Source organism: Hyposmocoma kahamanoa, unplaced genomic scaffold (genome assembly GCF_003589595.1).
Source record: "Hyposmocoma kahamanoa isolate Upper Pololo Valley unplaced genomic scaffold, ASM358959v1 117, whole genome shotgun sequence".
NCBI lineage: Eukaryota > Metazoa > Arthropoda > Insecta > Lepidoptera > Cosmopterigidae > Hyposmocoma > Hyposmocoma kahamanoa.
In genome coordinates, this window is record NW_020653397.1 from 1,140,514 (window position 1) to 1,154,012 (window position 13,499).

Genomic DNA, 13,499 nt, shown 5'->3' on the forward strand with positions numbered 1-13,499 from the left:
TCGAGGGAATTCTTGAAAGGAGGAGAGCGTATACAATAGATTTTATTTAAAAAAGAAACTCATAACCCTGAAGTGGGAAAACAACGAGTCGCCTCAAGAGCATCTGATGAAAATTGAAGACTTAATAAATGATTTGGCAGCGATAAACGTGAAAGTAGACGAAGAAAACCAAATTTGTTATTTATTGTCGTCTATGCCGAAGACATACGACCAAGTTATAACTGCAATAGAAACGATGGCGACAGATAAGAAGTTAAATTATGAATTTGTAAAGTCAAGACTTTTACACGCAGAAACAAAAATGAAAAACGATAATGACAAAACAGAGAACAATTCGAGAATGCGTTTTTCAATTGTTATTCTTGCGGGAAAGCAGGACATAAGTTATTCGAGTGCAGAGCTGAAGGCCTAGGACGAGGCCAAGGACAAAGGAAAGAATCGGAGCGAGGTCGAAGAATGCAAAGAGGGCGTCATACTATACGAGGAAGAGGATTTAGAGAAGGACGAGAACAATAATATGGGCGAAACTGAGGTTTTACTAGCCATCACCACCGAGCGTCTACAGCGGAAGTACAAGAAATATAAATCGCAAATTGGGTTTGTTTTAAACGAGATACTGGTAAACGTGAGCGACACTGGAGGTTTAGAATTAATAGTTGACTCTGGATGTACAGAATATTTAGTTAATGAAGAATATGAAAGGCATGTGTCAAATATTATATATTTGGACCATAGCATGAAAATATATGTGGTAAATGGCCAATGTATAACTACAAACAAAAGAGGTAAGCTTAAAATTAAATACCAAAATATAAATTTTGACATTGACACTTTAATTGTCGAAAATATAACATAATTTATTTTCAGTGACAAAGATAATTGATGCAGGGTTTAAAGTAAATTTTACTGAATACGATTTACAAATATTTAATAGAAACTGCTACTTAAGCGGTGTATGTAACAAGTTGTATAGAATAAAAAAGTTGAGTTATGTAGAGTTGAAATGTGCGATGTGAGTAACGATAATATTGATGACTTATGGCATAAAACGTTAGGGCATTTAAATAGGAAGGGACTTAACATAATGAGGTTATTAATGAGGATAAAATTTGCACCCCGTGCATGGAAGGTAAAGCTACACGAAATCCATTCACGACAGCGCCAAAGCCGAGGACAAGTATAATCACCGAGATGCTGCATGATCAAATGGTGAGAAATGTTTTATGACTATTATCCACGATTTTTTTACATTTCCGTGTTGTTTATTCATTAAAATGTAAGTCAGATGCAACTGAGAAGCTGATTAATTATATTCTGACATTGGAAACAGATTCAGGAAATAAGGTTAAAAGAATAAGATGCGAGAATGGGGGCGAAGTCATTCAATGCGCAGCGTATCAATTGAATAGATGTCCTACGTGGGCTATAAAATTCAAGACCTCGAGTGAATTGTTTTATAAGAAAAAAAATCATCTAGACTAAGAATATTTGGTCAAAGAAAAGAGTAAAAACGAAGAAACAAAGTATAGACTGTCAGTACAGATGAAAAGAAAACTGAGACACTAAAAATGACACAATCGTGAAGTTAAAAGTAAAACCTCCGGCACCACTGGAAGATTATGAGACTAACATGGTTTTATGTCTATGTGGTGTTGCACCAAACTCTTTCAAAGAAGCTATCGAAAGCACAGAATGGAAAGAAGCAATATACAAAGAACTTAATGCACTAAAACAACTCGAAACATGGGAAGAAACAGAACTACACGAAGGAAAAAAGGCAATTGAAACGAAATGGATATTTAAACAAAAGGAAGATGATACAAAGAAAGCTACACTGGTTGTAAGAGGGTTCCAACAAAAGAAAGACGATGTTTTAGATAACACATATGCACCTGTTGCAACACAAACTACAATAACAATGATACTGTCTAAAGCAATAAGAGAAGATCTAAAGATTCTGCAATTGGACATACCAACTGCATTTTTAAATGGAAAACTGAAATCGAATGTATACATTAAAATACCGAACATGTAAATAAAGTTTTAAAACTCAAAAGAGCGCTTTATGGATTGGTCGAATTTCCTAAAATCTGGAACGAAACAATAGATGAGTTCGCGAAGATAAATGATTTTGAACGCTCAGATTATGACTATTGCTTGTTACACGGAAGACTGCTGGATGTTAATATATGTCGATGATATAATATTAATTAGAAATAATGAAAAGATAAGGACGGAGTTGAAAAAGAGGTTGAATGCCAAAGAATTAGGATACATGAAGAATTTTTTAGGAATGGAAATAGAAAGAAATGAAAATACTCTAGTGGTAAAACAAACTAAAATGATGGAAAAGATGTTAGAAAAATTGAAAATGACTCAATGTAAAGGAATTAAAACACCTATGGAAAGGAACTATAATATACTTATAAATAATAATGATACAAGTAGACTGGATGTGCCTTACAGAGAATTAATAGGTAGTCTAATGTATCTGACGGTAACTACAAGACCGGACTTGTCTTTTGTAGTATCATATCTCAGTAGATTTAGATAAGCCAAATTAAGAACTATGGAAAGCTGGGAAGAGAGTTATTCACTATTTAAAGGAAGCTAAGGAAATTGGACTAATTTTCACAAAGACACTTGATTTAAACCTATATGGATTTTCTGATGCAGACTGGGCAGGAGATAAAAATGATAGAAAAAATGTAAGCAGTGGCATAATTTTACAAGGAGAAAATCCTATCGCTTGATTTTCCAAGAAACAACAATATGTATTATCGTCCGCTGAGTCGGAATATATAGCGGCGGCGTTTGTAGCTCAGGAACTCGTTAATTTAAAAGGAATTAGCGAACATTTAGGATGCAAGGAAAATGCTATACTTCTTGTAGATAATTTAGGAGCTATATCTAAATTATGAAAACTCTAAACGAACAAAACACATTGACATAAGAGTACATTTTTTAAAGAATTTAGTAGCGAGTAATGTTTTAAACATTGAATACATTACATCTGCAGAAAACTTGGCTGACATGATGACGAAAACTTTGTGTAAAGATAAGTTTTATACTTTCATAAACAGGTTGTTAATTTTATATGTTGTTAAGTAAACGACAAATGTTGCACCAATTTAGCATGTTATCATTTATGAGGAGAGTAACATGGACAGTATAAGTTTTGTGAAAGTAAGAAAAGATTTTTATGTTGTGTAATAATTGTTTGATTTAGTTTTTAATATGTAACAAATGAGAATAATATTTTAAAATAATGATTATTTTTATGCTGAAGTGTACTGTTTTGCAAAATCGCGCAAATTATTTTGTGTAGGTATTATACTTGTTAAAAATTGCGCTTTTATAGCAAATTAAACAAATGTTTAGTTGTCATTTGAGGAGGAGTGTTGAGCACATCTCTAGAGCCTCAGCACTATTCTCGCCATCACCATGGCAATAAATAATAAGTATTTCAAAATTGTCAGTGGTGGTGCACAGATTAAACGATTGGCAATCTCAACGTTTTCTAATTCGTGTTTCAACCTAAAATAATCTTAACCCAATGTTATAGTTGTCTATTATCTTAACGATATGCTATTGTTAATAATTTCTGACTATTTGGAAAATATAATTCCAATGCTCATATTATGTCTTACGTTCAAATATACAGGGTGAGAGGTTGAACGAGATAAATATTTAAAGAGGCGAATGAGTAGCTGATCTGATACCCATACCATTCCCATACGAATATGTAAAAAATACAACATTATTATTACATGTTTTTCTTAAAGGAAAATACTGCCTCTAATATTTTGTAATAGACTGTGCAAGATCGAACATGAAGCGAGTACTCGCTACGGTTTCGCGCGCGTGCTCGTTGAAGCGCTGGCTACTCGCTATCGCCTGGTTAGTTCGATTTCCCCTTATAAGGAATATTCTTTATTTTGCTTGCGCTCTTGTGTAGACGGGACCGGTGCATTTACTGTGTAGTTCAGTGGAGTCCAGTGACGTTCATAATGATGCCTAATTCGTATTGGCCCCTGATGCGGTGTTACGTAATGGTATATTGTGCAAATGATGTTATTAGGCGTGCTAAGGTCCTAAGTTACCGAGAAACGTTCCTTAGTCGGCGTGCTCCATCCTACACATGATACTAGGACTCAATTTTATCTGTCCTAAGCAAGGTATGAAGGGAAAATTGAATTATTTTTAATGTACTGTTTAAGTAGGAAGACTTGACACGCGGGAGTTCAATTTCCTACCGCTCAGCTGTTCTGTTTCATAGATTGGTTCAAATAAAGAGTATGTTAGCATTTGTAAAATGGCACGACATTCTTTTTTCTTATGTTTAGGGGTGATTCTTGTTACATATCCGGATTAGATATCAGCTACTCGTTTGCCTCTTTAAATATTTATCTCGTTAAACCTGTCACCCTGTATATATTTTGAAGTAAATAAAAATTTTGGGTGAATCATAAATTCAAATTTTAAAAAAGCAAGCTAAAAGCAAGTTAATGTAAAACGAGATTTAAAATGATTGGACAAAGCGAAAAAAGAATCGTAGGTAAAAAATCTTTTTATTGGTCAATCGTTTCGTTTGTCTTCGACTTTTGACAGGTGTCAACGTTCACTACCTTCGACTTTTGACAGATGTCAAAGAATTTTTTTTTCTGAAAAATGTTAATTTTCCAAAATGGAATTTTTTCCATAATCCAACATTAATCCAACGCGCTAGAAACTAAACTTGTCTGCTTTTACCTTACGCAGGTAGGGTGAACGTATAAGCAAAGGTTGTTTTTACGTCTTTACAACACTGCATGCTACTTTATTTAAGAATTGTATTTTTTCACGATAAAACACAATATTTTGTAAAATTATTTCAGCATTTAGTATTTTTGTTATTTTGAGATGTAGACACATTATTTTACAGTCACGTTCACAAAAACTACTATCTACTTGTTTCGGATGACGTCACGGCACATACCACACCAACACTTTTTGTAACTTTAAAGAATAGTTCCTTTCTTTATTTTAACTGTGGTACGTAATATTTGAATTTTCATAAGTTTACGCGCTTTTTTTTTAATTGATCGCGTTTTAGAGATGTCAAAATTATCATGTGTTGAACATTTAGTATTTGTAAAAATTAAAGGTTGTACCATTAACAATTAGGATAATTCATTTTGTTATGGATTCTTAGGTGAATAATCAACATGCCGAAGGAACAGTACCGTGAAACGTACGTCGGGAGAAAGATGTAAGTGAGGTTATGTTTACATTTTGACTAGGCTTTTAAAACTTAATGGACTCTATTTTATTATTGAAAAACCGCGTAATTTATTTGTCGTGGCTTTTATTATACCTTCTTCGATTCTCTCTTTATCATCAAAATATCGTTTAGACCATAGAAGACGTGAATTTAATTTCTTTTTCTTGACCATGTTACAGATCGCATGTTACCTTCAATGTAGACAGTGCGTCGGATATTCAGCAGGCGGCACATATCCAAGTCATTACTAAGAACCTATATGCACAGGATGGCCAGCGGATACCAGCCAGATATGGCGTACTTGACCGGCGAATGGTAAGTTTTGATTCTATTGAACAAAGAATTTGATTGCCGTACAGTTTTCACTATGGGCACTGGATGAAGAGGTCCCGGGGTCGATTTCCGGTACAACTTTTGGAAACGAACATTTCTTAATTGGATCTGGTCTGAGTGTTCATTCTGAAGGGCAACAAGATAAATTACGTTCCTCTGCTCCATAAAGTACACATAAAGTACTTCTCTATTTTGAGACCAGGCTGTGGTTGTCTGGGACATTATTTTTATTCAATTCCTCTGACCTATTAATATCAACTTCCTCCTAATGTTAGTGCATTCCGTCTGTAGGTATATCGTAAATAAATTTAGTAACGTCAGTAATTTCTTTCAGTACTAAATTCTTCTTCTTGAATGTGCCATCTTATACTGATAGTTGGCTATCATTAGGGTTATCTGTATTTTAGGCACAGCTGCACAGAACAAAGGTCTTGTGCTCAGGTTAAACACGACCAGAGACTCTTAAGCCACTAAGTATGTCTTCTTCCAGGTAGCCGTTTTCCCTGGATTTTTCCTTGAGTAATTGCATCAGGTTGTATTTATCATTACGCATTATATGACTAAAGTATTGTGGCTTGCATTTCTTGACAGTACTCAAGACCTCTCATTTTTTATTCAAATGGATTAAACCCGGTGGGTTGATTGAGTATTAACCCACAGCCCATCTCTCTCCCCCGGCATCCTATTCCGTTTATAAAAGTTTAAATATGATTCTGATTCTAGGGCACAAACCAGAAGGACGCAAATTGTGAAACATGTGGTCTGGGACTGGCTGACTGTGTTGGCCACTATGGGTACATCGAACTGGCGCTACCTGTGTTCCATGTGGGCTACTTCCGCTCTATCATCACCATACTACAGACCATATGCAAGGTAAGAGATACATAATTGAGAATTTCAACTTTTTAGCTGTTCTTTTGTGTGATTTTTTCATGTGACTGGTGGTAAGCGACATTTATCCATAACAGTTGCAGTGCCACTCAGTTTTTTTAAATCTAGTTTTAAGAGGCCTGAAATGTTCGGACGTTTATGTCGGCCTCGTAATGTACGTTTACATATAAATAAGTCTCCTATTTTGTCTGTCATTACTCCCATGTAAGGTATTGCTCCTCATCAGAAAGCAAGACCTCACATAGGACCTGACCAATGTCCTTCAATTGATATTGGGCTCGACAGCCCACATACCGATCACATTCCATCAAATGAAGCATGTCCTCCAACTTGTTACAGAATTGGCATTGAGGGGATTCTGCCCTTCTCATGAAATAGTAAAACTTATTTAATGGAATGTGACCAGAACGCAGTCTAAGAGCAATTATTAACAGTGACTTGGATAGTCTACCCTTCTAGAACCAGGGCTTTCTTGGAGGACGCAATTGGATAGTTTTGTACCATATACCCCTTGTCACAGATATCTCATCATAGCTCTTAGCCCATTGATCCATATTTAGGTCCCTTACAAATAGGATAAGTTCTGTGGCAAAGGGCATACCTGATGGTTCCAACGGCTCAGAAATAGTCTCCCTTTCTAGTCTGTCTGCTACTTCGTTTCCTAGAAGACCGATATGTGATGGTATCCATTGAAGTGTTTTGTTAATATTATTGGACAATAAGTTAGTCATTAATTTTAATACCTCATATGCTATCGGCATGCCTCAACCTCCAAAGACACATCGAACCAAGTGCTGAATTGCTGAATTGAAAGTGTATTAATAATTATAACAATTTAGTGGAGTAATTTCACAAAGAAATAAATTCTTATCATGGGAGTCATATGTAATATTCATTAAAAATCAATATAATAATAATAATTGATTAAGTCAGTCCTTCAGAATTATTCAATTAAAATTTGAAACGTAATAAATAACTTTTTTAAATTTTTATTGAATTCATATTCAATTTTTTTTTGTGAAATTACTCCACTAGTTTGTTATATTTATTAATACAAAGATCACTCAGAAAAAATTCCTTCGATTCGGCCGGATGCTTAGTTGGTATAGGGGTCTGGCACGGTAAGCTAGAAGACGTCGGTTCGAATCCGGCCGGATCGTAATTTCACAAAAAAAAAATTGAATATCAATTCAATAAAAATGTAAAATACAGTGAATAGCGACATCTCTCGCCAGGACTGGTAACTGTAAAGATATCTAACTGAGTGATAAAACTTTCATAGATTTCTCATAGAACCAAATACAAAGATACGACGCATGCACATAGAAAAAATCGTGAGGTCCGCTGATTCGTCCCGTGGCTTAGTTGGTAATAAATAACTGTTACTCAAAAATAAAAAAAACAATTATTAAAAATAAAAATAAATGAATGGTATTATCTATTGAGAAGCAACCAATCTCCCATAGAGCTACTACTGCTTTCATTAATAACGTGTTAGAAAGAAATTGCTCGTAACAATAACGTCAAATTGCTCTATTACAGGAATGTGCCCAGGTGATGTTGCAGGAGACAATCAAAAAATCATTTCGTCGGAAATTCATGAACCCGGACCTCTCGTACTTGCACAAAAAGAGCTTACGAGCTGCAGTACTTAAAAAAGCCAAGACCTGCACCAAGTGTCCTTATTGCGAAGCTTTGAATGGCGTTGTGAAAAAAAGTCCTGCGGGTAATATGATTTTTTTTTATTTTTCTTACAAAACTGGTCACAGAGTTATCAGTCTTAATTAGACATACCTAAATACAATTCGAATACAATGGAACCTACTAGATGTAAGCACAACATGCGTATAATTTTCACGTAAATCTTCTTACATAGGGCGCACTATAAGTTTCCGGAACTGGCCACTAACATAAACAATATTTAAATAGTAATTACAACATTTCAAAATGGAACTCTTTGGCTGTAGAATACAGTTTGTTTCATCTGGCTATCACTTGTTTTTAAATTGTGGCGTCATTTTAGAAATTGGTTGTCTACATCACCATGGATTTAACTCGTGAAAATTTTCGTAGTATGATATTCTACGACTTTAAGTGTAATTTAACAGCTCAGCGGAGTACCATGCAAGACGACTATTTATAGCTGGTTTGGAGAATTCAAACGCGGTACTGTGAATCTCGATCGAAACAGAAAGGCATGTGACATACCAATGACATTCGGGCATCTTTAGGCATAGGCCTAAGTCAAATACAATCAATACTACATAGACATTTGGGTGTGAAAAAGCTGTGCTCTCGGTGGATCCCACACAATTTGACTGAGGCTCAAAAAACGGATCGCGTCACTTGGTACAATGCCATGCTTACTAGATTCAAGGAAGGGGCGTCAAATTTGGTGTGGGACATAGTAACAGGTGACGAAACATGGATTTATAGTTACGATCGCAAAACAAGGCAGCAATCGAGCCTATGGGACTTTCGAGATGAGCCGAAACCAACCAAAGTGGCGCGCGTGCAAAATGCCTTTAAGCGGATGATTGCTTCTTTTTTTAATAAAACTGGACACGTAGCTTTGGAGAATCGTTGTACCGTGTAATAGTGATTGGTACACGATCATTTGTTTGCCGGACGTTATTGAGAAACTCCGTAAAAATAACCGTAAACGCTGTATCATCTTGCACCACAATGATGCCAGCCCTCACACGGCCAGACAGACAAATCAATTTTTGAAGGTGAACAACGTTGACCTTATGAGCCATCCCGCGTACAGTCCCGACCTGGTACCTTGTGACTTTTATTCATTTCCAAAAATTAAGAACCAGTTACGCGGTCAACGATTTTCATCACCTGAAGAGGCTGTCGAAGAGTATGAAAAATATGTTTCAGAGATTGTCACGGAGAAGTGGCATAAATGTTTTAAAAATTGGTTCATTCGTGTGAAAAAGTGCATTAACGCTAACGGATAATATTTTGAGAAACAATAAATTAATTTCTGACCATTTATAGTATTTTTTTCTTATTAATTCCGGAAACTTATAATGCGCCCCACGTACGAACTAATTTAGACTCGGATAGCCCAATTTCTATTTACAAACTAATTAGAAAAAAACAAATGAAGAATGTAACTTGGATATTTAAAAACAAAAAAATATGCAAAAAAGTGATTACTTACTTTTTTGAATAAATTTTACGTGCACACAGCTGAGGACAAAAAACCACCGAAAATATCGAGAACATTTCGAATACAATTATAGTCACTACACATTCTATACAGAGGATTTTTCGTTTTCCCGCCAGCTCGGCACGTAAACGCCTGACACTTCACTCGGAGCGTAGGGTTGTTATATACTTTAGTTGTACCTACAGGTTGTAAACATAATTTGAAAAAAATTTGATATTCGTGACAGTAATTTCCTGTGCTGTATTAAAATAACCATTGTCAAATGTAGTACTTACGTACTGATATTTTCATACCAGAATCGCGAATTAGTATCTCGTTTATGGGGTCGTGAAATAGAAATTAAATACTCACAATTGTATTTGTATAACATATACATTCCTCATTTTAACTGCCTCGGTGGCCGAATGGTTACCTTGCCGGACTGCCACGCAGTGGTCCCAGGTTTTTCTCCCGCAAGTTTCCCGTAATCTTCCTAAAACATTTGACATTATGAAAATTCGAGTTAACGTTATTTCGGGCAAATGTATTTTCTCACTTCTGATAGATAATCCCAACATTTTGTTAGTTATTGCTAACGTTTAATAAAAAGTCATTTTAAAAATTAAGATTAAAATCAACACGACTCTATAGTTTCTTTGTTCCAAATATTTCAATCGTTTGTGGTACAAACAATTGAAAATGACCAACAAGTTTATATAAGCTTCTTGAAGTTGACGTAATGGGTCTCTTTCCACCTTTTGCGCATGAAATGTGTAGAAAAAGGACAGTTAGCTATTTGATTATTTTGTGTGCTTTTGTAATTTATATATAAATTAAATACTATAAAAACTGCACAAAATAACAAAATAACACTTTTAAATGAGAACTGTGATAATACAGTAGGTTTCTTTACTGGAAATATGATACAAAATCATGTTTTTACACTTTACTGCAGTAATTTTTACTTTTTGTTATTATATAGTACTGCATGATTGTCAATCACGCTGTCAGTCGACAAACGAAGACTGTTGTGCGATTGACGCTCTGTATACAATTTTAACGCCCTATAGGTGCGGACACTTTTTAGCGCGAACCCGACGTCCATTTATTGGTAGGTCAATGCGCTTTGGTAAGCGCTTTGATAGGCTTTGGTAGGAATGCCCATTCAGCCTAGTTTTGTCTACATGATAAATTGCTAGCGGTATAATGTACTTTCCTTACCCATACAGGTATACTGAAAATAATCCATGACAAGTACAGAACGAAGAAACACAGTGACCCAGTGGTGCAGAAAGTATTAAGAGGATTCAACGAGGCTGTGGAATCTAATAAGGAACTCGCTGGCATGATTAATAGCGGATTGATTATTGAATTAAGTCCTTTAGAGGTGAGCTTTATTGATCTTCTTTTCACATTCCCTTCAGTCGGTCTCTTATTTCTATAAGATAAAGCCACTCGTGACTCAATGAGGCAATGGTGCTAAGCGACACGCCCATCCATAACAGTTGCAATGCCACTCAAAGCTTTAAATCGCAAGGATCTTAGGAGCATTGCCACCGCGCCCGTCACCTTGAAACATAAGTTGACAAGTCCTATGTGCCTGTAATTTCACCAGCACCCTTACCATTCTAAACCGGAACGCAGTGATGCTCACATTACTGCTTGGCGGCAGAAATAGTTACTAGGAACTCTACTGCTATATGAATGAGCAGTAGAGTGTAATCAATGTAACGATTTCAAGTGTATCGGCTTACCTATGAAATAAAGACTATTTTCACCTTGAGTTTGAATTTAGTTTACACTATGTGTATTACTTGAAATTTAGGCAAATATTCTCTACTTATTCTGATCACTAGTAATAAGATTCACAGATTTTACAATTTTGTTTTTTAAATCTATTCGAGTAATAAAAAATCCTTCGAAAAAAGATCCAAGTAAATGCTGACTTTACAATTGTCGTTGATTAGGTTTTAAACCTGTACCGACGCATTCCGGAGGAAGACATCCCCCTTTTGGGCATGTGCGCAAGGTTGTCGCGGCCGGAGGACCTCATTCTCACTCGCCTGCCCGTGCCACCGCTTTGCATACGTCCCAGCGTCGTTTCAGAGATCAAGGCGGGCACGTGAGTAGACACCTTGGAATTGATTATATCTGTTCTTTTGTCAAAGTGGTTAAGATATCTTCGCTAAATGTTCTTAAGTCTGGTTTTCCAGCGACCAGTTGAGAGATAAGAAAAATTTGATTTATTTCTGTTAAAACACACAAAGGGACATGCAGGTAGCAGATTATATATTATAAAAAATATATACATTTTGTTTGATAATATTTATTGATTGTGTTACCATACCTAACGGTGCGTACAGATCTGACTTGCGCCTGTTCGCGTGCCGTTCGTGCTACACATACATTAACATTTATTTAACTGCACGCATGCAGTGCGTTAGCAGCTCGGCGCAGAGCACATCCAGCGCGTACGTGGCACATTCACCACATCTGTGCGCACCCTAAGAAGAAAAGTATAGACAACGCTATCATTTTCGCTGAACTCAAAACAATTTCAATCATTGTTTTTGGGAATACGTCACGCCAGCCACTCTAGCCAGTTAGTACTCGAAGGCGCCGACAGATTGGTTGGTGCTGCGGTATCTTTTTCCATGAATGCCTAACGCCATATCGATGTAGTTGTATTGTAATATTTAAACAATTAAAACTTTGTCACTAAGAACTTTGTCATTAAAACTTTGTCACAAATTTACTTGACTCTAACTTAATCTATACAGTAACGAAGACGACCTGACTATGAAGCAGTCTGAAATTCTCTTGATCAACGACGTGATCGGGCGGCACATTGCCAGCGGCGGTAAGAGCGAGCTGGTGCAAGAAGACTGGGACTACCTTCAGCTACACGTGGCGCTGTACATCAACAGCGAGATGTCCGGCATACCGCTCTCCATGCAGGTCAGTTGCAACTCTTGCCGCTCTCCATTAAAGAAAACATTAAGTCATTCCGCTCTCCATGCAAGTAAGTATTAAGTAATACCGATTCTTATGCATGAAGCGGCAGGTGCTAAGAGCAACCACTTGGATTCCTTCAACGAAACTTAGTTTATGTGTGTTTTTAATACACAATAGGAAGTTCAAATTGATCAATTGACTTTCAAGTCACATGAAATTCAGAACAACATTGAAACCGACCAATCACACAGCTCTAATAAGACTTGGAAAATAGAAGGAAAAATTGACCTATGACATCAACGCGGTTTTTAATGTTAGTAGTCTGTAACATGAGGTACCGATCGCAGTGGGCGACTGCGACAGCTGAAGCTAGTCGAAGATTCACATTTTACACCAGTGGCGACTGCAGAATATTTTTAGTCAGTTGTTGACGCTGTACTATTTCAGCTTTTTAATTTGTAATTTCAGTGCAAACGAGACTTGATATTTATAAGTGATCTATGACTGATGAGTTCCAGGAACGTATGGCAAAAAAATGAATTATTTAGTCTCTATTTCTGGTTATATACTCGATGGTAACAAACGTTGTGCAAACTTACCAACTGTAGTGCCAACCACCGAGTGCACTCCCAGCAAATGCCTGATATCTCACCTTCAAAATTTGAGATTCCTGGACTGGCGTGCTAGTTCCTACTCTCAGTAACAGACTAAATTTATTGCTTTTAATGCTTTATATTACAAAACATACTAAATCACGACATAATTCGCGACACCCTGCTTAAAAGATAGTAAATAAGGACGTTATAAATTATTGTCTTTATAATGTTTCCAGCCGAAGAAACCCGGTCGTGGTCTGGTGCAACGCCTCAAAGGGAAGCAGGGCCGCTTTCGCGGCAA

At 36.3% G+C, this 13,499-nt stretch overlaps 2 protein-coding genes across 2 annotated transcripts in view; one reads left to right on the forward strand and one right to left on the reverse strand.

Annotated features, from left to right (window-relative positions):
* LOC113239906 (bromodomain adjacent to zinc finger domain protein 1A-like) overlaps nucleotides 1–1,200 on the reverse strand; it is a 39,980-nt gene extending 38,780 nt beyond the window's left edge. The window contains exon 1 of the mRNA XM_026477068.1: nucleotides 1,188–1,200. Within this exon, the coding sequence (XP_026332853.1) occupies nucleotides 1,188–1,200 (13 nt within the window). The remainder of the gene's footprint in view (nucleotides 1–1,187) is intronic.
* A 3,963-nt stretch (nucleotides 1,201–5,163) lies between these two features.
* LOC113239907 (DNA-directed RNA polymerase III subunit RPC1-like) overlaps nucleotides 5,164–13,499 on the forward strand; it is a 33,442-nt gene continuing 25,106 nt past the window's right edge. Inside the window, exons 1-8 of the mRNA XM_026477069.1 lie at nucleotides 5,164–5,251; nucleotides 5,443–5,578; nucleotides 6,320–6,469; nucleotides 8,030–8,213; nucleotides 10,877–11,034; nucleotides 11,615–11,769; nucleotides 12,428–12,605; nucleotides 13,435–13,495. Coding sequence (XP_026332854.1) covers nucleotides 5,208–5,251; nucleotides 5,443–5,578; nucleotides 6,320–6,469; nucleotides 8,030–8,213; nucleotides 10,877–11,034; nucleotides 11,615–11,769; nucleotides 12,428–12,605; nucleotides 13,435–13,495 — 1,066 coding nt within the window. The 5' untranslated portion in view covers nucleotides 5,164–5,207. The remainder of the gene's footprint in view (nucleotides 5,252–5,442; nucleotides 5,579–6,319; nucleotides 6,470–8,029; nucleotides 8,214–10,876; nucleotides 11,035–11,614; nucleotides 11,770–12,427; nucleotides 12,606–13,434; nucleotides 13,496–13,499) is intronic.